This window comes from Schistocerca gregaria, chromosome 5 (assembly GCF_023897955.1).
Source record: "Schistocerca gregaria isolate iqSchGreg1 chromosome 5, iqSchGreg1.2, whole genome shotgun sequence".
In the NCBI taxonomy this organism is placed as follows: domain Eukaryota; kingdom Metazoa; phylum Arthropoda; class Insecta; order Orthoptera; family Acrididae; genus Schistocerca; species Schistocerca gregaria.
In genome coordinates, this window is record NC_064924.1 from 463,460,696 (window position 1) to 463,487,157 (window position 26,462).

Sequence of the window (26,462 nt, forward strand, 5' to 3'; positions counted from 1 at the left end):
CCGTAAAGAGAACATTTGCACTGAAATGAGGATTGACACATTGTCGGATGAACCATTCGCAGAAGTGTACCCGTGGAGGCCAATCAGCTGCTGATAGTGCCTGCACACGCTGTACATGGTACGGAAACAACTGGTTCTCCCGTAGCACTCTCCATACAGTGACGTGGTCAACGTTACCTTGTACAGCAGCAACTTCTCTGACGTTGACATTAGGGTTATCGTCAACTGCACGAAGAATTGCCTCGTCCATTGCAGGTGTCCTCGTCGTTCTAGGTCTACCCCAGTCGCGAGTCATAGGCTGGAATGTTCCGTGCTCCTTAAGACGCCGATCAATTGCTTCGAACGTCTTCCTGTCGGGACACCTTCGTTCTGTAAATCTGTCTCGATACAAACGTACCGCGCCACGGCTATTGCCCCGTGCTAATCCATACATCAAATGGGCATCAGCCAACTCCGCATTTGTAAATATTGCACTGACTGCAAAACCACGTTCGTGATGAACACTAACCTGTTGATGCTACGTACTGATGTGGTTGTTGCTAGTACTGTAGAGCAATGAGTCGCATGTCAACACAAGCACCGAAGTCAACATTACCCTCCTTCAATTGGGCCAACTGGCGGTGAATGGAGGAAGTACAGTACATAATGACGAAACTAAAATGAGCTCTAACATGGAAATTAAGCGTTTCCGGGCACATGTCCACATAAAATATTTTCTTTATTTGTGTGTGAGGAATGTTACCTGAAAGTTTGGTCGTACCTTTTTGTAACACCCTGCATAAATCTTAGTTTTGGACAAAATGTATGGTATTGTTTTGGATCCTGCAGTTTTATTTAAATGAAAGATTTTCTTACTATCGTAAAGCTACAAATGAAGATCATAGTTCTGTATTACAGAATCCTGTCGAAACAAACGTAGATCAATATGAGAAGATGCTTTGCCCCATCTGTTAATGTCCAACTGTTGCCAGTCATTAGATTACAATCGTTTTCAACGAAAGGAACTCTAAACAGGAAACAAAATAGCTTCATACATCGGAAATGCTGCTGAGTTTAAACTTTTTTAAACTTGCACGTTATAAAAGATAGTCCCCTCTTGCAACTGAAAGGAGAAACTTTATAAGATAAAAAAAATTTATTTGATTAAACAAGTATCTCTTTAGCCTCTTCTTTTGTCCCCCACCCCCTGCCCCAACGTGTACAATCGCAAGATATTTCATTAACATTCAGTGCACCTCACCCCCTCAACCAAGATACCTAAAGAGCACCAATATGTTCAGTTCCTTGTAAAAGCAACCGAGTACAAACGTAACTTCCTCAGATTTACAAATGAATTAAAGGAGCACGAATTCTGTTGCTGCTGGACCTTGAAGTTGTTTTTGTATGTCAATCCTTTTTTAAATGGTTCAAATGGCTATGAGCACTATGGGACTTAACATCTGAGGTCATTAGTCGCCTAGAACTTAGAACTAATTAAACCTAACTAACGTAAGGACATCACACACATCCATGCAGGCAGGATTCGAACCATCGACCGTAGCGGTCGCTCGGCTCTAGACTGTAGCGCCTAGAACCGCACGGCCACTCTGGCTGGCTGTCAATCCTTAAAACAGGTGGAAATTTAAGTTCAGGAGTACACTATTTGTTAAGAAGTGTAATGAATTGCACAACTAATTGCAGAAATCTCTCAGAACAATGTTTTGGCTAAATACCGCCAATAGTTTCACATTTTCCTGTGTCAGAGAGGGAGACACCACCAGACCTGGCGTTCGTCGTGCCTAGCTAACGTGACGTCACGAACAAGCGCCGAGGCCTTCCTTTGAGTCGGTCGGTGTTGCCTGCACCGGGCGGCTACTCTCGCCGCCGCCACGGCCTACCTCCAGCCGCCGCCGTGTTCCTCTGCGGTGCCGGGACCGATGGACGCTCAGGCTGTCGTCACGCCGCCGTCGCCCATAGAGGTCGTTGCTCGGCCTCCTCATCCAAGTATACCCAGTGGGGGTGCGCGTCCTGGGGAGCTTTGCAGCGGCTAATTTTCCTCATCTCCTCGCGAGCAATTCGGGGACGCGGGTGGGCAGCACACCCTGGCAGTTCCGCTGTCCGCCCCCTCACTTGCGCCGCCCCTGGGTCCCTCCACCTGTAGCATAAGGGAACCTCCCCATCGCACCCCCCTCAGATTTAGTTATGTGTTGGTACAGTGGATAGGTCTTGAAACACTGAACACAGATCAATCGAGAAAACAGGAAGAAGTTCTGTGGAACTATGAAAAAAATAAGCAAAATATACACACTGAGTAGTCCATGTGTTAAGATAGGCAATAACAAGGATAATGGGAAGTCAGGAGCGCCGTGGTCACGTGGTTAGCGTGTGCAGGGGTCCTTGGTTCAAGCCTTCCCTCGAGTGTAAAGTTTATTTTTTTTAATTTTCAGACAATTATCTGTCCGCCAGTCCGTCCGATGCGAGGCAACTGACATCCACAAGAAAACCTAAATCGGGCAAGGTAGAAGACTCTTTTTACCCATTCGCCAAGTTTACAAGTTAGGTGGGCCGACGAGATATTCCTGTCATGTGACTCACATGCCGTCACCAGTGTCGTGTAGAATATATCAGACGTATTTTCTTGTGGAGGAATCTGTTGACCTATTACATTGCGATCAAATGTTTTCGGTTCCCGTTGGAGAGGCACGTCCTTTCGTCTAGTAATCGCACGGTTTTGCGGTCGCAAAACCGACACTAAACTTATTACAGGGAACAGAGACGTCAATGAAAGAACGGACGGACCATAACTTTGCGAAAATAAAGAGAGTAAACTTTTCAACCGAGAAGACTTGAACTAAGGACCTCTCGTTCTACAGATGCTCACGCTAACCACGGGACCACGGCGCCCCTGGGCTCCCACTCTCCTTTATGTTGCATATCTTGCGCATGGACTACTCAGTTTGTATATTTTGCTTAATTTTTTCATATTTCCACACAATTTCTACCTGTTTTCTCGATTGATCTGCGTTCAGTTTTTCAAGGCCAACTTACAACTAAATCTGAGGGGGGTTGCGATGGGGAGGTTCCCTTGTCAGAAGCCCTACTCAACGACGGTACGCCGTTTCAGGGGGAGGAATGTGGTATCGATAGCTAAGATGCCACAATGTAGGTGCGCTCTTGTAGGTTGGCACTACGAAAGCGGACGAACAACCCCGACCACATCGCCCTCTAACTGAAGCCGTGCAGCTCGACGAGCGCCGGTCCACATTCAGCCATTTGATCACGAGAAGACGACCTAGCAACATTGTTTCATTTTCATAGTGGACGAGACATTACAGATTTTGCCTGTGTAACTTATGTTAGCTTTGATACATCCAGCTTAGCACCTACATGCTCATCTGTATGCGATGTTAAGTAATATTGTAATTTGCATATGTTCATACACTAGAAAAGAGCTTTAACATATACGCAGTACCGAAGTCCTTCCTTTTCCTGCTCCTACTCGCGCCCTTCACTCGACCTATTTTGCAGAAGCAGTTCACAGGAGCAGAACCACGCGCCGCCTATTCAGGTGGGATACAAAAGATAACTAATTCAGTTCGAACTTCAATAATTCTATTCTCAACAAAATTCGATTATGAAAAAATATCTACGCCATATTTAGTATGTCTTTCATATGAAGCATTTTTCTGTTGTTCCTTTTGTTTCGATGGTTTCAGTGAACTGAGGAAACATAATTATTTGGGTAAACCTGGATAAAGTTCACATCTAGTTCTCCATCTCTGTAACAAATGCAATAGTTTTCAAATTTGGTTGACTATATACGTAAAACAAGAAAGTGGCACTAAAGAACATAATGACCACGCCAAATACGAGTATGTAGTTTTTGGTATAAAACAATACCTACATCTACCGTAATACTCTGCAACCCACCTATCACCTATGGTGGGTGGCGGACGGTACTTCCTACCACTGCTTGTAACTCTCCCTCCTGCTCCACTTGCAAATAAAGCGAGGGAAAGACGACTTTCTGTACGCTTCCATACGAACTCTAATTTCTTGTATCCTCGTGGTCCTTACTCGTGACGTGCGTTGGTGCCAGTGTAATCGTTCGGCAGGCAGCTTCAAATGCCGGTTCTCTAAATTTTGTTAATAACGTTTCTCGAAAACGTCGCACTGAACCATTGACTGAAGTTTTCTATATCCCCAGTAATGTAAAATTGTTTTTCTTTCCTTACATTAAACCTGAGTAGGCGACTGAGTGTGTAATCTATAGAAGACAGTAATCCATACACCTCAGATGATTCGTGCTTTTCTACTGAAAATATGGCACAGCAAAGATAAAGCTACCTGAAGCAGAATGACACTCACCTTGGAACATCGATCATATGTCTGAATATACTTTTTATATCATTAATACAGTAACTTGTTTAGCAACTGTTGCCTTCACTTAGTTACAACTGCAGAAATGGGTTAGGCCTATATAACAGGAAAAAACAGTAATACAAACTCTTACATTCCTCAGCTTTTATCTCTGACACTTCTTGTTTTACATACTGTAGCGAAGGCTAGAGGTTCTGTTATTGAACAATGACTGAAAGGCAGCAACTACGTATACCAGTGTTAGGTATGGCTATAGAAAAGTCCAACTATTTTAGGGAATTAGAAAACTACATAAGTAACTCCACTGTTGCCCAGAGTGCTACATTAGATCTTTATATATATTTTGCTGTGTCAGAAATACATAAATGTATTGAACTGTTGCAGATGTCATGCTGCCAATGAACTATACACCTTCCTAATGGGCAGATATTAGGTGCTCATTTATTTGTTTTGAGATGTGTAAGACACCTTTTGATAATGAACTGCTAGCATACATGCTGAAGTAATGATAATTTAATAATTATACATTGAATTACTTTCTCTCTGTTTTTTTATATGTGCTTTTCTCTGCATTTTTCTTGTGGCTGTATCCTGTGATCATGACTGTACTGGGGTAATAATTGTAATTGTGATAAGTAATAAATTGATATTACTAATCTAAATCCCTGCTTGGTCCTAGCATTGACAGGTTATGGACCCAGGTGCCAAGTTTTTCAGTACAACAAATAAAGGTGGAAAAACTATTTAATGAATTCAGTACATAATTCACACTGTTAGCTAAGAAAATGGAGAAGTACAGGATGTCATTGTTTGGTGGCATGAACTTAAGTAGCTCGAAATTTAGTATTGAAACACTTTTAAGTCAGCTGAAATTACTGAGTTTTGTGGAGAAATCCTATACAGAAATGATAGAATCGACTCAGTATGACACAGCCGAACAATGTGCACAGAAGAAAAAAATTCTGAAAGAACTTAGCATAAATAATAAAAAGTGTAAGCCACAAATAATCCAAGAAATTCCAGACAATTACTTGTAGTATGAAAAGAACAAGGAAACTGGCCATAATAAGTAGACTTGTTAACTCAAACTTCTGAGCAGAAAGGTATGTTCAAATGTGTGTGAATTCCTAAGGGACCAAACTGCTTAGATTATCGATCCCTAGACTTACACACTACTTAAACTAACATACTAATAACACAGAGACACACACACACACACACACACACACACACACACACACACACACACACATGCCCAAGGCCCAAGGGAGGAATGGAACATCTGATGGGAGGGGCTGCACAGTTCATGACTTGATGCCTCAAACTGTGTGGCCACCCTACATGGCAGAAAGATATGGCACATCAACTTTTATTAAGAAATACTCTGTTGATAGTGCTGATAATGATGATAATGCTGAAAATCATTTTTTGAAGTGCGATAAGTTAATACACAATTTGAAAGCATCAGAAGCTAATTTGGAAGAATCTGGTACAGAGTGCAGTTTTTACTAACAGTGCTTCCACAATATGAAGTTACAGTTACTGCTGGAGACCTTGTCAGATGAGTAACTGAAACTGTTTTGAAAGGGTAGACCATCAGACGAAGAAGCAAACTGTAATAATTCTAAAGATAACAAAAGACCTTAAATGCGTTGTCTTTGTCAAGTTGAAAGATATGTATGATTCAGCCGAAGCTCCGTCTAAATATTCTTGTTACAGATGTGGGAAACCTGACCATATTAGGGCTCAATGCATAGTTAAGTTGTCTCAAAACCATAAAAGTAACAATTTTGCAAATGTAGTTAAAAATGTGAGAGAAATGAGTGAAGGTGAAAATGAGTTAGCTTTCTCAGCTGCTACTGGAAGTTTTGCAGATGGAATAGTAGAGGGTTTTCTAGACTCAAAGGCAACAGAACATTTAGTTAACGAATCTGTTCCTCTGAAGAATATGAAAATGTTAGCAGAGCAATTTACTGGCGTTATCTGATTGGAACTGTAAGATTTATTGTGTACATTAACGTGTTAAACACAGTTACACAAACTATTGTATTATACAGTCCACATAATAAAGAGAAACATTATCCCCAGCAATGCAAAAGATGTTCACCGAATCAAGGCCAGGTTCTAATTTCTAACATCCAGATTAGAATCATACCTAAAAAAACTACATTTTCAATCCAAGCTCTTGTAGCAGCAGATTATGGCGATGTTTTGCCATAGGTTTTGTCATCATGTCTGCCAGCGTTTGGCCTGAAGATATGTGCTCCACACTGACTTGGGCTGACTCTATTTTATCTCTTACACAGTGGTGTCCTTTGTCTAAATGTTTGGTTTAACTCTTGTAGCCACTAGTCGTAAATAATAGTATGATTCTTGAGGTTTGGAGATATTGCTTTGTCTAATCTCTGAAGCCATAGAGCTTCCTGACAAGCTGGGCTCAGTGACATACTCTCCCTCAGGTTATGGTTGGCTGTTTCTTACTCTACCAGGATGTTATTGTTCCATGAAATTTAAAAAGACATCCAATTGTTGACGTCCTGTAATTGGAATCTCTGGCCCAGTCAGCATCACAATAATCTGTTATACAGTACTTCTGTGCTTTAGAAAACAATAGCTTCAAATTCTTGGTTCCTTTTAGATATTTAAAGACTCTTTGACTGCTCACCAGTGTGGTATTCCTGAATTGTTACAAAAACAACTGACTGTTCCTGTCAAATAAGCAAGGTGTGGCCTTGTTCGTTACTGAGCATACATTAACCCCCTATTGCTTCACAATAGGGTATGTTCTTCACAGCTTCTTCCTCCTTTTCTGTTTTTGGACACATGTCAGGAGTGAGCATTTGGTTACTGTCCTGTGGCACAGATATTGAGCTACACTCTTCTATATTAAATCTGGTGAGATTAGCTTCGCATAGTGTGTCTGCTCTATCCATAAATAACCTTATTTTCGTTTCCTGGTAATTCAGTTACCTAAAAAATTTGTAGCTTCACCAAGATCTTTCCGCTTAACTTTTTCTCTTACACTGTTTTTTGTTTTTTTTTAATGTCTTTCTCTTATGAACTGTTACTGGAAATTAGCACATCATCCATATAAACAGCAACCATTAAAGCGTCTGAATATTGATTTTTGTAATATGCACAAGCGTCAGCTGTTGATCTCTTGAAGTTTGGATTCAATAGTATATTGTCTAATTTCAGTTTCCAGTGGCGACCACTGGAATATACTGCCTTTATTAATGTTTTAATACCAGTTTTTTCAACATCTCTGTAACAGGGTCTCTGTCTAGGACTTCCATAAATCTTTTCACGTAAGTCACCTTATAGAAAGCTACAACAACATGTAGATGACCATTTTTAGCAGCCATAGCAATTAAATACCTTAATGAGTTATATCTTATAACTAGTGCATATGTTTCATCATAATCTGGACATTGCTTCTGAACAGAACCTTTTATTACTAGCTGTTCTTTATAGCAAATAACATGGTCTTTCAAATATTTGTTTGTTTTAAACATTTATTTCAAGTTTATTGGTTTCCTATCTGAAGGTGAAACAGTAGACTCCCATGTATGCTTCTCTTTGTGCGACTGTAACTCTTCTTCTATTTCTTTCAGCCAGTCTTCAGCACTGTCTGACATCATTGCTTCTTCCAGTGTCAAAGGATCATGTCAGATTACTTTTTAGACTGATAAGTTACCAACTCATGTAGCTACTTTGGCTTTGAAGTTCTGAATGACTTTTGTACTGGGTCAAGTTGCTGCAGTTGCTCATTATCATTATTTGCATCATCAGGGCGTGATTCCTAATTGCAGCTAGTATCCCTCAAACTAATACTTGAAGTGATAGTCTCAGGTTCAGGCTCAAATTCTTAGACTTCAGTTGTTATTTCATTTTGCTTCTTTTCTATCAGTGGGAGAAACAATCGACGTGGTTTCTGTGACTCCGTTTTTTTCTTTATACCATTTAGAGCTATGTGCATAAAAAATTATCTCCCTCATTTTTATGATTCTCTGGCAATTAGGTTCAAAAAGCCTGTCTGCCATTGACAGATCTTGCTTCCAAATATTTGGAGATGTCGAAGATCTGGATTCTTCTTTACTTGCTTTTTTGTCCATGCTCTTCTGGAGTTATGTTTTTTAGTACCTGGGTCAGAGATCTCTTAATTAAATAGACTACAGCGGAAAGTGCTTCTTCCCAGAATTTATTTGAGAAATTTGCTTTGAAGTGCAAGCAACTTGCTTTTTCTACTATTGTTCGATAATAATGCTCAGCTACTGCGTTCTGTCCTGGTGTATATTGCGCTGTCTTCTGATGTCAGCATTACTTAATTATGTAATATAAAATATAAAATTTTACACAATATGACTTATTTTTTAAGCCATTCAATGGCATTGTCCTGAGGTTATGTACATCCTCCAGTTCAGCGTTAAAACCATGCACAGTACACTAGATCAAGTGGGCCATTGATTGGTGGAGTTCACATTCGCACTGAGGGTCGTTTGCAAGACCCCATGTTGTCGTCATCTCCCTGCTTCTTCTGACACCCTTCCACACTCTTCTGGAAAGCTTAAAGCCTTATATTGGTATGTTTGGGTCAGTAATCAGTTTTCTGTCCTTTACTTTGCTTCTACTCCATAAACTTTTTCATTCATTTTCTGGACCGAAGTGAAACACCTCTTTACCTGTTTGCCATAGAGGTGACCTTGATCTCAGGCGGTTTTTTGGTGTCAGATCCTGGTATTTTGGAAGGTTTGGGCTTGCCAATATTTTGCTGATTTCAGGTGGTGCTTTGTTAGAAAATATGGGTAGAAAATCTATAGATGTAGGTTTAAGTGCTCCCAATCTTATTCTCATTATTTCTCTTAGCCAGATATCGATTTTTGATACATGAACACTTCTGGCCCATACTAGTGCACAATACTTGGCGACCCTGTATAACAGTGCCAAGGCACAAGTTCTCAAAGTGTTTGCATCACATCCCCAGGTGGTTCCAATGAGTTTGGCTAGAATGGAATTTCTAGTTTTCAATTTTTGTTTTGTATCCTCTAGATGGGCTCTGTACATTAGGGACTGGTCGAGCTTTACTTCAAGGTATAGAGTATTGTCTTCGTGTTTAATGGTCTGGTTGTTCATGCAGATGTTCAGCTTTCTCTTGGCTTCTCTTTTATTGAAATGCATATTTACACTTATTGTCTTGTCTGGATTAGATTGTAGATGTCATTTGTTGTAGTAGAGGTGCAACAGGTTTAGGTCTTCATCAATTTCCGCTCTATTTTTTAAAAATATTTGCTTTGATAAGCTATTACCATATCGTCTGCGTATATAAACTTACGGGATGTTGTTTATATTATATCTGCAGATTGAAAGTTAAACAATAAGGGGGCCCGTACTAAGACCTGAGGTGGTGCAGTGGTTGGCACACTGGACTGCCATACGGGAGGACAATGGTTCAATCCCGCATCTGGCCACCCTGATTTAGGTTTTCCATGATTTCCCTAAATCGCCTCAGGCAAATGCCGGGACAGCTCCTTTGAAAGGGTATGGCCGACTTCCTTCCCTATCCAATAAGACCGATGACCTCGCAGTTGGTCTCCTCCCCCCTCAAATCAACCCAACCAACTGAGCCCTGTGGAAGACCATTGTTGAGTGCTATGCATCTGCTGGTTTTGCCATTAAGAGCCACTCTAGTTTTTCTTACAGTTAAAGTGTTCTTCATAAGTTTATAGGCCTGGCTGCTCTGAGTTTTTTCTATCAGTTTATAAAGTAGGTCATACCTCCACATTGTATCATACACTGAGGTTGGATCCAACAGAACAATGATAGTTTTCTTCTTATCCTGATAGCCCTTTTCGATAAAGATTATGAGATTGTGAGAACAAGGACTTGATCACAACAACTTCTTTTAGTCCTAAAACCTACTTGCTCCCTTGTTAGGGAGGGTTCTATATATGGGGAGAGTGTGGTCATCAGAAATATTTAAAATAATTTATACACAGTGCATAAGAGAGAAATTGGTCTAAAATACTTGAGGTTTTCCCCAATCTGCCCTGGTTTCAAGACAGCGACTGGTTTCTTTCCATATAGTAGATAATTTGTTCTGCTTGATGCATTGAGAGAGTAGTTTTGCTAGCCAGTTTCTTCTTGCTGGTCCTAGATTTTTAAGTAATTCTGACAGGATTCCATCTACTCCTGCTGCTTTGCCGGCCTTCACTCCTGTCAGTGCGTTATTGAAATTCTACATCTTTTATCAGATCTATGTTCTCCTGTTTGTTCTTCATTACCTCTTTTGTCATATGATCCAAGTCTTTCTTTTCAGATGTTTTTAGATGGATTTTCGAGGTTTGTTTTATGCGCAACGCGATCTGGGTGGGTGTCATTCTCGTCTGTGGTCTGTGTAAGGTTGTAACTCCTAATCTTCTTAGTAGATTCCAGCTCTTGCGGCTAGAATGGGTGAAATGCATGCTCTCCATCGTTTCGCTCCATCACACCTGCGTTCTTCGTTCATTGTTTGAACTAGTTGTTCCGCAACCTCATAGTTTTCCGTCTTCTGGTATTCTTCCAATAATGATTCACACTCTCTCGTCCAGCACAGAGTATATTCTTTCCTTGCACTGCAAGGAATACTTTTCAGTGCAGGTTTACACACTCCTGGAAATGGAAAAAAGAACACATTGACACCGGTGTGTCAGACCCACCATACTTGCTCCGGACACTGAAAGAGGGCTGTACAAGCAATGATCACACGCACGGCACAGCGGACACACCAGTAACCGCGGTGTTGGCCGTCGAATGGCGCTAGCTGCGCAGCATTTGTGCACCGCCGCCATCAGTGTCAGCCAGTTTGCCGTGGCATACGGAGCTCCATCGCAGTCTTTAACACTGGTAGCATGCCGCGACAGCGTGGACGTGAACCGTATGTGCAGTTGACGGACTTTGAGCGAGGGCGTATAGTGGGCATGCGGGAGGCCGGGTGGACGTACCGCCGAATTGCTCAACACGTGAGGCGTGAGGTCTCCACAATACATCGATGTTGTCGCCAGTGGTCGGCGGAAGGTGCACGTGCCCGTCGACCTGGAACCGGACAGCAGCGACGCACGGATGCACGCCAAGACCGTAGGATCCTACGCAGTGCCGTAGGGGACCGCACCGCCACTTCCCAGCAAATTAGGGACACTGTTGCTCCTGGGGTATCGGCGAGGACCATTCGCAACCGTCTCCATGAAGCTGGGCTACGGTCCCGCACACCGTTAGGCCGTCTTCCGCTCACGCCCCAACATCGTGCAGCCCGCCTCCAGTGGTGTCGCGACAGGCGTGAATGGAGGGATGAATGGAGACGTGTCGTCTTCAGCGATAGGAGTCGCTTCTGCCTTGGTGCCAATGATGGTCGTATGCGTGTTTGGCGCCGTGCAGGTGAGCGCCACAATCAGGACTGCATACGACCGAGGTATACAGGGCCAACACCCGGCATCATGGTGTGGGGAGCGATCTCCTACACTGGCCGTACACCTCTGGTGATCGTCGAGGGGACACTGAATAGTGCACGGTACATCCAAACCGTCATCGAACCCATCGTTCTACCATTCCTAGACCGGCAAGGGAACTTGCTGTTCCAACAGGACAATGCACGTCCGCATGTATCCCGTGCCACCCAACGTGCTCTAGAAGGTGTAAGTCAACTACCCTGGCCAGCAAGATCTCCGGATCTGTTCCCCATTGAGCATGTTTGGGACTGGATGAAGCGTCGTCTCACGCGGTCTGCACGTCCAGCACGAACGCTGGTCCAACTGAGGTGCCAGGTGGAAATGGCATGGCAAGCCGTTCCACAGGACTACATCCAGCATCTCTACGATCACCTCCATGGGAGAATAGCAGCCTGCATTGCTGCGAAAGGTGGATATACACTGTACTAGTGCCGACATTGTGCATGCTCTGTTGCCTGTGTCTATGTGCCTGTGGTTCTGTCAGTGTGATCATGTGATGTATCTTACCCCAGGAATGTGTCAAAAAAAGTTTCCCCTTCATGGGACAATGAATTCACGGTGTTCTTATTTCAACTTCCAGGAGTGTATATCAGAGTAGTGAACCGCTCATATTCTTTGGTAGTGGAGCAATACTGTTCTCTGTTCTCTCTGTGAGAGTCCGAAATGTTTCCCAGTCAGCCTGTTTTAGATTCCATCGTGGCATTGGAGGGCTTTGTATGACAGAAACTGACAGTTCCACTTCGACGATCACAGGTCAGTGTTGGCTTCTAGCGAACTTCGGCAATACCTTCTTTCCGCTTGGAGCACGTCTCCTGTTGCTCTCCTTGTAACAAAGGTCAAGTCGAGTTTTATTTGTGATCCCCATGCTACTGATGAAAAGGTCGCTCGGTCTTTTGGATCGTATCAGAGGTGGAGATCTCTCTATTCAGCCCAGTTAATCGTTCTTTTTTTTTAAGTTTGTGGAGAGGCTGATGAGACTCTCGGCATTTATTGTATCCTCGTCACAAGGTTGAATGGATTGAAGTTTTCGGTTAGCCATTGCTTCTCACAGATACTTTTGCAGTCAAAATTTGCCATGATGTGCCTGGTCTGTATGTGGCAAATCATAGCTTTCAAACCAAAACGCTCAAAATTGCGGCCTGTTGCGCGATATAAATGACATTTTTATTCCTGCATTAGTTTCATCATAGCCTCTTCCACATCTGTTGATTGTCATACTTTTATTAAAATAAATAGCATCATCTGCTTTTCTTTAAGAGTTCAAAACTCGTTTCTTGTTCATCACAGCTTCGAGTTGTATCATCAGCATGTCATACAACCACAGATACATGTAAAAATAAGACAAATACTCATGTAACTCTTTTTATAGAATACAGAAGTTTTTATGAGATGTGAATGGCATGAGCCACGCTGAATTTTAATTATGAGTACTGTTAACTGCAGATGTACTTTTAGAGATTGAAGTCAGTTTTAAACTCTTTTAAAAAAAGAATGTTAACAGAATCTTCCGTTGGTTGTTGGTAGAACAACACTACAATAAATGAAAAGCATCTGATGTTTATTCTCTTAAAAATATTTATAAACGACTGATAGACAACCGAACAAAATATGTAATTCGAATCGCCTCGTTGATAGCGGAGGCCACTACGCAACGCATGAATACAATTCGAGTTATAACAGTCTCTCACGAGTCGACTTGAAACCTTCTCAGCCCGAGATAACCCGGTTTGTTAACTCGTGTTGACACAGCTCTAGCACTCAGTGTGTGTCGTCTGCCGTGTCCTGCGGAGAACGCGCGTAATGTTACATTTCATTTCACTCGCTCAAGCAGGCAAACTGTTCAGTGTCCACATATGGAACTGGCATCCGCGTGTTCTTGAAGAGTTGCACTAACTTTCGATTCTACTTTTACGTGCGGCAACAAATTATTAAGACGATTACGGACAGTTTACGAAAATACATTTTCTTTCGGTGTTACTGAATTTTCGACACGCAGGAAATATTTGTGTTATTGGATTTTGGTGAACACGTTAAGAGAGCAAAAATCTTAGGACATGTTCATCAAATTCAAACCGGAAGTCCATCAACCTTTCCTAAGACGAGCTAATTGTGGTTAAATACGACACGTAAAGGTCTGTTCGAGTGTCAAGTTCATAAGCTGTCGCCTTTGTGGTTCGTTCCCAGAAACAGATCGCTGTGTGTGTAATAAACAAATAGATATGGTTTGCTACAAAAAGTACTTCCAGGAAAATCAACAGCAAAGAGGTCCTGGAAGAAGACAAATGTCTTGGTTTGACCACCTCGGAAGCTGGTTCAACATGTCTTCAACAGAAGTATTTCGTGTTGTACCAACAAGAAAAGAATAGACATAATCATAGCCAACATCCGAACCGGATGGGTACCGAAAGAAGATGATGATTCGCCTACTTATTTCTAACATAAGAAAATATAAGATTTATGGTATGAGATGTCATGATGAAAAACATCAGGAAGTGTCCATGACAATTGTTTGGTGTATACCCAAGTATTTTCGTAAATCAGCCTAAAAACTTGAGTCTGGTAAATAACAATTTTTTTTATTTTCTACTTGTTTGCAAGATTGCTACCCCTCCTTTCGAGATTTCGTGGTAGGTATTCCGCCATGCAAATAATTTTTTTATTGTTAAACCCATATAAACTTCTACAGTTTCTCTCTTCAGTATTTCTTCGGGCCACATATATCAATTTTTGCCTTCCAAGACACACAAATTCTGCCATTACTACCAAATAGCTGGGAAAAATTAATCCCTGCAGAACTTACTCAGCTTGAAGTACGCTTCAGATCTCACTTCAAAATACAGAGAATATTCTGAGAATGTCGTGAGAAGCTCCTCTAGTTTTATACATACGAAATCAGAGATGTTATTTGTTTTGAGCAACTTGTGTCACCCTTTTATTCATGCTGAGAACATTCTCGGGTGAAGTATATTCTCCAACTATCTTTATTCATGCGTACCTGGGTGTGTTCTCCGAAATTTCGAGTATAAAATATATTCTTTTTATTCATACGACCCGTCGGGTGTGATGTAATGTTCGTCAATCTTTGATTTTTCAATTTTGGCGGTACAGATCAAAGATAGCTATTGAAGTTTCGGTTACGATAAATTCAAACAGATGTCATATGGCGGAAACGTTTGAAAATGAATTCTGTTAACTTTATGAAATACAATTTTTATCCAAGTGATAGTAATTTAGAAGGCAATAAGTGTTAATCTGTGTAACGGCAGAAGATGTAGAGTAGATAATTATGACTGTCATTGCTTATATCCATAAAAATACTTCATTGGCTTGTAAGTCTTTCTGAAAGTGCTATTTCTCTAGTGACTATAAGAATAGTCTTTCTCTAAATTGTGTAAGAGTTTACATCGCAGATATGATAAAACTTATGTAGAAATGTTATAGTTTTTAGGTGTTGTGATACCAGAATTTGTTCAGTGACCTGACGTCGGATTCAGGATGTATAGTGTCACCCCACTTCTTCCGAATGAAGCCTGAAAAGCAGTGTCATTTACGTATTAATTTCTGCAGCAGACAGTTCATTGAATTCTTGTACCCAGTTTGTTGGATTAATATTCGAAGAGGAAGTCTCGCACATTAAAAAACTTGATGAGCGATATGCACAAGTAAGTTTTGTTGACAGTCCATAGGAGATTTCGGCAGTGGTTTTGCTTGTTTAATTGCAAATGGACGTTTCTTTTTCAGACTAACCGATGAAAAACATTTTAAGAAAAGTTATGGCATGACTGGGCGTGGCACGCCAGGAAAACTTAAAGAGGAAGGCAATGGCCAGGATTCTGGCATTAAACAGAGAACAATGTTTCGGTCCCGCCCTCAGACACCCAATCACGCTCAGCAGAAACAAATTCAACCACAAGGAAAACAGAAATTATCTCATGAGGAAACTGACAGTAAAATGGTCTCTGGTCACCTAAAACAAACTCCTGGGATAGAAAAACCACAGAGAAGCAATAGATGTGATTCACTGGGTAATACCCCTGTTTCACACTCATATCCTTTGCCCTGCAAGAGAATTCTGAGATTATCATGTGAGACGCCACCGAGCACAAGAAATGTGAAGAATGTAGAGTATTCTGGAGCAACTCCAATCAATATATTGAACAGGGATGAAATTCCGCAGTCCTGCACAGACACACCCGAGTGCTACAGCAATGTGAATCTGGGTACACCTAGCCAGAGGTTTCATTGTGGAGACTTTCAGGACCTGCTAGGTGAAGAAACTAGCAATCTTACTGTAGGTATCAGAGTGAGGCCATTGAGTTACAGAGAAAAAAGTGTCCCATCTGTAACTAGTGTTGTAAATGTTGTTGGTAACGAAGTGAAAGTAACGTGTGATACTGGAATTCTACACAGATTTTTTTATGATCACTGTTTCTGGTCAAGTGACTCTTCACATCCAGAATATGCAGATCAAGAAACTGTGTTCAGCATTATGGCTCAACCACTATTAGATAAGGTGCTGAATGGATATAATGCATGTTTATTCGCCTATGGTCAAACAGGATCTGGCAAGAGCTATAGGTAAGTTTCATGAGGCCTTAATTTTCTACACTTCCCTCAAAAGGGGAACTTTGGAAATTTTTTTGCTAACACTTAGAAAAATTTGAGACTTGCATGATTTGTTAATCCTTAAATCTTTCTAGATTTAATTGTTTGTAAAATGTTGGTGTATAATATCGTTTCATATTAAGAAAAAGATGGTACACATTAGCGAGTGGATACATGCTACAGACTTGCTGCAGTGAAATGATTTTTCTGTTTATATATAATAAATGTTCAAGTAAAATGGAGTTGCTACAAATGTCTGTAGAAATTCTTGTTCCTTAATGAATCCATCACTTCAGTTGTTTGAAATCTAAAGGTTTATTTTCATTTTTCGTCAAGGTATCATAGTTCTTAGGATATGGGTGCTGTAATTATATTATGAATACAGAAAGTTTCGATATTCTTTGTCGTCCTTCCTTTAGCTATGTGTTTGTAATAGTGCTACATTCAGCAGTATTCAGAGAATAGAAACTTTCAAAATGTGGTGCTACAGAAGAATGCTGAAGATTAGATGGATAGATCATATAACTAATGATGAGTTATTGAATAGAATTGGGGAGAAGAGGAGTTTGTGGCACAAATTGACTAGAAGAAGGGATCGGTTGATAGGACATGTTCTGAGGCACCGAGGGACCAATTTAGTATTGGAGGGTAAAAATCGTAGAGGGAGAGCAAGAGATGAATACTATAAGCAGATTCAGAGGATGTAGGTTGCAGTAGGTACTGGTAGATGAAGAAGCTTGCACTGGATAGAGTAGCATGGAGAGCTGCATCAAACCAGTCTCAGGACTGAAGACCACAACAACAACATCAGCAGTATCTATAACATCATTTGTAAATTGTTGAATTGAATTTTCTATTCTATATTCAGGACGATGTTAGTTGATCCCTGCCCGTAGTGCTGTTGCCAGCTCTCGACTTTGAAACGCCACTGACTCACTTGCAGCTGCAAACACTAACTGTCTACAGAGCTATGCCAACACTGAAGCATATCCATAGAGACATTTACATAATCATGTTATGTGATTAGGTGAGATGGGCCCACAGTGCTGCCGTGGCCAGCCCTCTACAACTATCAGATATCAACTTATACTAACTCAACTGCAGGCTTAATGTGTTGCATTGCACAAAAAGTTTCCCAGTATGATCACATATATGCAATACCTGTGACTGAATGACCACCACTTGGTTAGTTATCTTCAAAGATGTAATTGAAATAGTGATATTGCAATCACTGCAGCTGGTGATAGCTATGTCTGGAAAAGTATGTGTATAGGATTTTGCTGCAATAATAAAGTAACTGTGTAAATGAACTTTGTACCAGGATTAATATAAATATGGCACCGGTTGAAAATCTCATTATAGCACAGTATCTTCGTTGGAATTTAATACATACTCAAAAGAACTTTATTGAGACTGTAATACCTGGAAGCGTATAGCACCCATTTGCACCCTTTCCCTTTTTCTGGTGGTAACTGTGTTATTGCATGGTGTCATGATTCATAACTGCTCAGTCATCAGCAACTGATTGAGATCGATCGAAGTTTAAGCTCTTATGTGCACAAATCTTAGTCCTTGGTGTTCTGTATTTGTTCAATGTGATAAGGGGTCGGGTGACACAGAGAATGAGACAGACACCTTCATGTGTATGGAGTTTTCTTCAATTCTGACACCTTGGGAGTGGTGCTTTGAGTTGCTGAAGGTACAGGTTAGCTGTGAACTGCTGTAGATAAACAAACATATAGGTCTGCACAAGACTGGACCGTTAGAGTGTGCGATAGTAGACAACGACCAATCTCATCAACTTGTTGTCCACGGTAGTTGACTCTGATGGAGTAAGTTTTTCCCGCTATGGTTGGTGTACTCGCAGTATGCCCTTCACACAGTGGTATGGGGTAACTTCAATGCCTGTATGACCTTACAGGTGGAATACCCCTGTGCATCAGACATGGTCAGGTTGCAATCAGATGCACTGATATTGCATTATCCCTATCTTGCACCAGACTGACACACTGCTGTCCAGTAAAAGATCTGAAAATATTCCATTCACATGGACTGTGAACTGTTTCATTTTCCATGGAGACAGTTGTGCTCTCCCTCCCAACTGCTCTTAGGTGTGTGTAAGATACAAAGGGCTAGCCATGTAAAATGCTGTGTGTACTGTGCCTGAGTGCTTCTAATTCAGAATGCCTATTGTTGCATGATACAACTTGGAACTGCAACACACTTCTTCTTATAATTGAAATGAAAGTTGTAAACCTGCATGTGTGACTGTACCAGGAAAAAACACAAGTTTGTGGTAGTGACAGTTTACAGGCCCCCAGCAGGAGAAGAACTTTCATCTTCATAAAGCAGCTATAGTTGTGACTGTGTAAGAAGATCCCTGACAGCTGTCAGCACTGTTGCCAGCTTTCAACTGCAAAGCACTAAAAGCTGTAGGTGAAAACAGTTGCCGTTTGCAGAACTGTGACAACACTGAAGCATTGCTGTAGAGACGTTTATAAAATTGCATAACATTATGGGGTGAAGTGGGTGTGCTAAGTTGCCATGCTCAGTCCACTGCAGCTTCCAGGGATCAAATTATGCTGACATGGATATAGAGACAAATTAAAAACCTTGAGGTTGTACAGATTTAGCTGGAGAATCATTGTTGGTGAAGGCTTCAGTGTTGATGTTTTTGATAGATAGTGCAGATAGAGGACACACAGAATTGCTGATGTGCTGCTTTTGATCATCTGCCATAGTAAAATTTTGTATGTGGATTGAAGGACACCACGTGGCAGCCGTTGGCAACATGATTCCGTACCCATCTACCTTCTGTTAATTTGGTGTAACAGTGATAAGTAATGGTTTATCTAATCACAATTGTTAAATGTTGACCTGGTTTCAATCATAGGAAAAAAGTGATAGCACAGTATCATAAAATCAGTTTTAAGAGAGAAATTATGGGAAGAATGCTAGGATGAGATTTAAACATAGTCTTGTAGACATTTAAGTTTCCTTCTAAAACTAACAAGGGTACCATTGAACAAAAGCATTGCTAGGAAATGGATAACAACCGAATTAAAGTATATTTGTACTAGGAAGAGAGGTCTACCTAAGAGGGCAAGCTATAGTCAAGAGATGGCTGTTGAAATTCTGTGACTGTATTGTGGTGAAATCTAGGGGGTCGACAGAATTTTCCGATCCCATGTGTCGGCTTTGACCTGTGACGTAAGGGTGTTGACGTGTGTGACATCATGACAGCGCTGAGTTTGGTTTGTGAGTGTGGCGTGTTTGTAGATGTCGTCGTGTTATGGTTTGTTGTGCTATCTGGTGGTATGTTCAGGGTTTTCATTTGTGTGGTGTAATGGGCACAGTTTGCTTTTGCTCATTATTCAGAATTGTTAGAGTATCGGCTGTGTTTCTAGTGGAATTCGTTTCAGTGAGTTAACGATTTTGTGTGAAGGTTAATTTAGTGTTGTTCACTGTACATCGTGTGGTAATTTTAGTAAAATTAATCGGTTGTTGTTTTTGTTCAGGAATGGATATGACGGATAAAATTAACAGTGTGCAGGTCAAGGGAAGTGTTCGATCCCAATGTGTGGCTGTGTATGTTGATATTGGTATCGGGAGATGTTTTTGAGGTCTATAGGCTAAGGGAAGTGTTTGATCCTAATTTATGGGATCGGGAGCTGCTGTTGAGCTATATAGGTCAAGGGAAGTGTCCGATTCCAGATGATATTGTGTTTAGTGGTATTTGGGGAGCTTTGTGATGTCGGTTTTTTTTTTGTGGTTTTGTATGGGGGTGGATGTCTAAATTTGTTTATATTTAGTTTGTCCCCACCCAAAAACACCCCATTTCCCATTAGCGTCATTAGACTTTTTGTGGAAAGTGTGTGTGTTTGTTTTTCGATGTATTTTCGTCCTCATGTGTACGTACCGACTTTATATGTGCCATATTGGAATCGTGGTTCATGGTCGTTTCCGCCATATTCGTGATATAATGGATCAAAGCAGACGGACGGAACCGGCCGCTTCCGTATTTCCGATCTAGGGAACACCATGGATGAATGGCTCTAGTTTCTTGTAAGATATGCCTTTACACTCCTCATTTCTGATTTAAAGTATTATACGAGCATTCATCAGTGACTCTGTACTTTGATTTGATAGCAAGTGATGAGTCTCTTGACTGAAACAGTTCTATAGTTACATCATTAACAGGTCATTGGTCACAAACTTACTTCAAAAGCTCTGTATCATTCACCAAATAGAATATTAATGCTATAATGAATAATTCTGGATGGGATAGAAGCAACAAAAAACCACAACATTCACTCATTGAACTCTAGGCAGAAAGATTCCTGCTTGCGTAATATTTCCTTGATCTTTATATAGTGAGATGTGCTCTATCTGCAAACAGAAGAACTGGAAAAATTGAGTGATATGTCTAAAGTTTTCACACAAGTACAAGTGCTTCCTTGTAGAAGTTACTTGTAGTAATGTAGAGCATTTTACTGTAACAAGCTATTTGTGCGTGCTGTTGCAAATCCTTTTTATGTTTTAATTTTTAATTGCCATGATAGCTTACTGTGAATTCGTGTTACTGGTACCATGAAAGTGACTGAGACTAACATAGTCCCATGGAAATGGGCAAAAATAAAATGCTAAAGGCAACTACTCACAATAGGCTGTAGTGGAATCATTGATCAATAAATACACTATAGCTGTTTATGTGCTTTTCTGTCACTCAGTGATTCTTTCGCAGATGCATTTACTCATACCATTCCACGCAGCGTGGAGTGTTATGGATCAGTTTTTTGTTTTACCATCTCTGTTGCTCCTTGCAGTGTGAGAACATCAACTTCTTATCACCCTGGCTGTCACCTTGCCAACTCTAAGTTTATATATAAAACAGAAAGAAACTTCGACATGGGAAAAATATATTAAAAACAAAGATTCCAAGACTTACCAAGCGGGAAAGCGCCGGCAGACAGGCACATGAACAAAACACACAAACACACACACAGAATTACGAGCTTTCGCAACTGGCAGTTGCTTCGTCAGGAAGGAAGGAAGGAGAGGGAAAAATGAAAGGATGTGGGTTTTAAGGGATAGGGTAAGGAGTCATTCGAATCCCGGGAGCGGAATCCTGCCCCGAAATGAGATCCATCCTTCATGAAATCCTCCCCACTCCACCAAGAGTGTCCCTACGCCGTCCACCTAACCTTCGTAACCTCTTGGTTCATCCCTATGAAATCCCCAAACCACCTCCCCTACCCTCTGGCTCCTACCCTTGCAACCGCCCCCGGTGTAAAACCTGTCCTATGCACCCTCCCACCACCACCTACTCCAGTCCTGTAACCCGGAAGGTGTACACGATCAAAGGGAGAGCCACATGTGAAAGCACCCACGTGATTTACCAACTGACCTGCCTGCACTGTGATGCTTTCTATGTGGGAATGACCAGCAACAAACTGTCCATTCGCATGAATGGACACAGGCAGACAGTGTTTGTTGGTAATGAGGATCACCCTGTGGCTAAACATGCCTTGATGCACGGCCAGCACATCTTGGCACAGTGTTACACCGTCAGAGTTATCTGGATACTTCCCACCAACACCAACCTATCCGAACTCCGGAGATGGGAACTCGCCCTTCAGTATATCCTCTCTTCTCGATATCCGCCAGGCCTCAACCTCCGCTAATTTCAAGTTGCCGCCACTCATACCTCACCTGTCTTTCAACAACTTCTTTGCCTCTGTACTTCCGCCTCGACTGACATCTCTGCCCTTACTCTTTGCCTTTAAATATGTCTGCTTGTGTCTGTGTATGTGCGGATGGATATGTGTGTGTGTGTGTGTGTGTGTATGTGTGTGTGTGTGTGCGCGCGCGAGTGTACACCTGTCCTTTTTTTCCCCTAAGGGAAGTCTTTCCGCTCCCGGGATTGGAATGGCTCCTTACCCTCTCCCTTAAAACCCACATCCTTTCATTTTTCCCTCTCCTTCCCTCTTTCCTGACGAAGCAACTGCCAGTTGCGAAAGCTCGTAATTGTGTGTGTGTGTGTGTGTGTGTGTGTGTGTTTGTGTGTTTTGTTTATGTGCCTGTCTGCCGGCGCTTTCCCGCTTGGTAAGTCTTGGAATCTTTGTTTTTAATATATATATAAAATTTGTCCCAGTTTTTAATGCAATGGGCACTAATTTTAATACAGTGTATTAATCCATTCCAAGGTTTCATTGTAAGCTCACTATCAGGTTAAATATGCCTTTGTCACAATACAGGTGCTATGAAAGATAGAATCCATAGGGGCTGATCATGTTAGATAGATCTTGTCTTCCCTGCATACCCGCTGCTGCAGGAGCGGGTTACTGCCGTTGATGTGAAATCTTTCCCATGCGTGTGTCTGATCTCATGCCATTCCATAGACTTTTGGCAGGTATCCACTTCAGTAGGCCCCTACTACACTCTGATTGAAATTAGTTGTTAGTTGACACTTCATGGCGTGGAACTTAGTCCTGCAGCCAGAACTCATAATGTGCCATGTGAGCTGTCTGCTGCTACCAATGCGCCACAACTGAATCAATTCACTTGCAATGTTTGGTTAGTGTTGTGCTTCCACATCTGTTATCGTCACTACTGACAGCCTGTTTGATATTTGCAGTTGTAGTGGTTGAAACTGTGAAGTCAACTGAAGGTTGTGCTACCCTCTGTCTGCTTTGACCTGTGACATGGCTGTTGTATTGAGTGACATCATGGGGCATGACTTATTTGAGATATATAGTTTTTGCAGAGGCCGCCTTGAAGTATGTGATGGCACTTTCTAGTGTGAAATGTTGATGTTTCTGAATTGTGAGTGATGTTACCGATTCATTGAACTCCATGAGTGCTATTTTTGAGAATAATGTTGAAAGTTTGTGGTTTGTTAATGAGTTATTTTGATGTGTGTATGGATGGGATTTGAATAATCAGTGCAGAGTGGTGTTTATGATTCGAGATTTAATTTTGTGTTTCGTTTTTTATTTATGGATATGATAACGAACTTCACGAGTAGATCCCACAATGGTGGGATGACATGTTGACCATGATTAAATTCCTTCAGTTATTAAGTTTAATTGCTGAGAATGTGAAGGGTTTGTGGAGAAGGCGTGAAGTTAGGTGTGGTAACAATTAATGTGGTGTTTTGGGTGGGTCAATGTATGGCATTCTATCCAGAGGGGTTCCTCGACTGAAAAGCCTAGGTAGGCCATTTGATGGAGTCTGTTGGTGACATAGAAGTTTGCTATTGCTGGAGTACTAGATTTGCATGTCAGCTGAGTAGGTGGTAAGTATCTTTTTATGTTCCAGAGTTTTTATTTTAGTACGTATGGTATGCACCTTTATGTGCATAATTGTGTGTTTCTTGTATAAGGAAATAGCATGGATACAATTATTTAGGAGTTTTTGGATTCGGGTGTTATTTGTTGGTAATCATTTTGTATTGTGGTTGGTAGGTATCAAGAAGTTGGTAGAAACTGCGTGGTGTGATTTGGTTTCTGATGTTAGTTATGTGAGTGAGTTTCAATTTTGTGGTACTGCAGACACTTTTTCAGCTATACAGGTCTAGTGAATTTCCAGTATCAAGTTTTGGAGCTGTTTGTGGATTTCTGGTATTGTGGATTCCATTTTAGATGTATAAGTCAAGGGAATTTTCTAATACAACTGTAGTTCACAAATATTTTATGTGTTTGAGTGGGGGGGGGGCTGAAGAGTTTGTTTGCTTGATTTTTGTGTTAGTATTTGTTTTGGTATGTTGTTATTTATAGGATTGTTGTGTATTTAGTTTGTTCTCGCCAAGACCATCAATTCCTGCAGCTGTCCTGTTAGTATTTCTGCTATTAAATATGTTTTGTATTATTTTTGCCTAAATGTGTGTGTAAAGAGTGATGTCAGTCGCCATACTGTGTAAGCTTGCTGTAGTAGTGTCCATTGTCTTGATGACATAATGGCTTAAACCTGATGGGTGGTACCGCAATCTTTGGTTTTGCCAAACTGTGTTCTGCATGAGTTGGCACTGCAGACTCTTTAACACAGATGCAGCTGACAGCTGATGCAGCAACACTGTATTGCCATGTGGCAAATATTAGAAATTTATTCCAGTGAAAGTCAGTTTCTGTACAACTATATATTTTTTTAATTTTATTTGGATGTTTATCTTATGTTTATGCAATTGATTTCAAGACAAAATTATCTTCTCCATTAGACATGCTTCATGAATCAAGTGCAATAAGTCCGTAACCATAATTTCATCGAGGACAGCATCTATATTGTGTCTGCAACACAGTTTGATAATTCATGCCAGATACCATCTATTGTCTGCATTGGAACAAAATTTGAGCAGAGTAGAGGATGTTTGGGGTGAATTATCAAACTGTGAGGCAGACGCATTTTAGGTGTCTTTCTTGTGGGTACAACAGTTATGGTACTTACGGAATTTGATTTATTAAAGCATGCCTAACAGGTACCTGAATATGTGGTAATTTTGTTTTGAAATCAGTTGCTTGTGCATGACGTAAGCATCAAAATGTAATTCAACGATAATGAATTTGACTTCCATTGGAATAAATCATAATTCCTTTCGCTTTTCGACACATAGTCCACAAAAATAAGTGTCAAATGAGTAGTTTTAATCGGAATATAACTTCTGTGTGCTAGCAAAAGGAACACATCTAAGGAACATTGTTGTTGTTGTGGTCTTCAGTCCAGAGACTGGTTTGATGCAGCTCTCCATGCTATTCTATCATGTGCAAGCTTCTTCATATCCCAGTACCTACTGCAGCCTACATCCTTCTGAATCTGCTTACTGTATTCATCTCTTGGTCTCCCTCTACGATTTTTACCCTCCATGCTGCCTCCAATACTAAATTGGTATACTTTGATGCCTCAGAATATGCCCTACCAACTGATCCCTTCTTCTAGTCGAGTTGTGCCACAAATTTATCCTCTCTCCAATTCTATTCAATACCTCCTCATTAGTTATGTGATCTACCCATCTAATCTTCAGCATTATTCAGTAGCACCACATTTCATAAGCTTCTATTCTCTTCTTGTCTAAACTATTTATCGTCCACGTTTTACTTCCATACATGGCTACACTCCATACAAATACTTTCAGAAACGACTTCCTGACACTTAAATCTATTCTCGGTGTTAACAAAATTCTCTTCTTCAGAAAGTCTTTCCTTTCCATTGCCAGTCTACATTTTATATCCTCTGTACTTCGACCATTATCAGTTATTTTGCTCCCCAAGTAGCAAAACTCATTTACTACTTTAAGTGTCTCATTTCCTAATCTAATTCCCTCACCATCACCCAACTTAATTCGACTACAATCCATTATTCTCGTTTTGCTTTTGTTGATGTTCATCTTATATCCTACTTTCAAGAGACTATCCATTCCGTTCAACTGCTCTTCCAAGTCCTTTGCTGTCTCTGACAGAATTATGATGTCATCGGCGAACTGCAAAGTTTTTATTTCTTCTCCATGGATTTTAATACCTACTCCAAATTTTTCTTTTGTTTCCTTTACTGCTTGCTCAATATACAGATTGAATAACATTGGGGATAGACTACAACCCTGTCTCACTCCCTTCCGAACCACTGCTTCCCTTTCATGTCCCTAGACTCTGTAACTGCCATCTGGTTTCTGTACAAATTGTAAATAGCCTTTCGCTCCCTGTATTTTACCCCTGCTACCTTCAGAATTTGAAAGAGAGTATTCCAATCAACATTGTCAAAAGCTTTCTCTAAGTCTACAAGTGCTAGAAACGTAGGTTTGCCCTTCCTTAATCTAGCTTCTAAGATACATCATAGCGTCAGTATTGCCTCACGTGTTCCAATATTTCTACGGAATCCAAACTGATCTTCCCAGAGGTTAGCTTCTACTAGTTTTTCCATTCGTCTGTAAAGAATTCGCGTTAGTATTTTGCAGTAGTGGCTTATTAAACTGATAGTTCAGTAATTCTCTAATCTGTCAACAGCTGCTTTCTTTGGGATTGGAATTAT

The 26,462-nt window shown here is 40.9% G+C and overlaps 1 protein-coding gene across 1 annotated transcript in view; it reads left to right on the forward strand.

Moving 5' to 3' along the window:
• The first annotated feature begins 14,760 nt into the window (after positions 1–14,760).
• LOC126272058 (kinesin-like protein KIF14) overlaps positions 14,761–26,462 on the forward strand; it is a 234,826-nt gene continuing 223,124 nt past the window's right edge. The window contains exons 1-3 of the mRNA XM_049974580.1: positions 14,761–15,169; positions 15,282–15,502; positions 15,582–16,418. Coding sequence (XP_049830537.1) covers positions 15,486–15,502; positions 15,582–16,418 — 854 coding nt within the window. The 5' untranslated portion in view covers positions 14,761–15,169; positions 15,282–15,485. The remainder of the gene's footprint in view (positions 15,170–15,281; positions 15,503–15,581; positions 16,419–26,462) is intronic.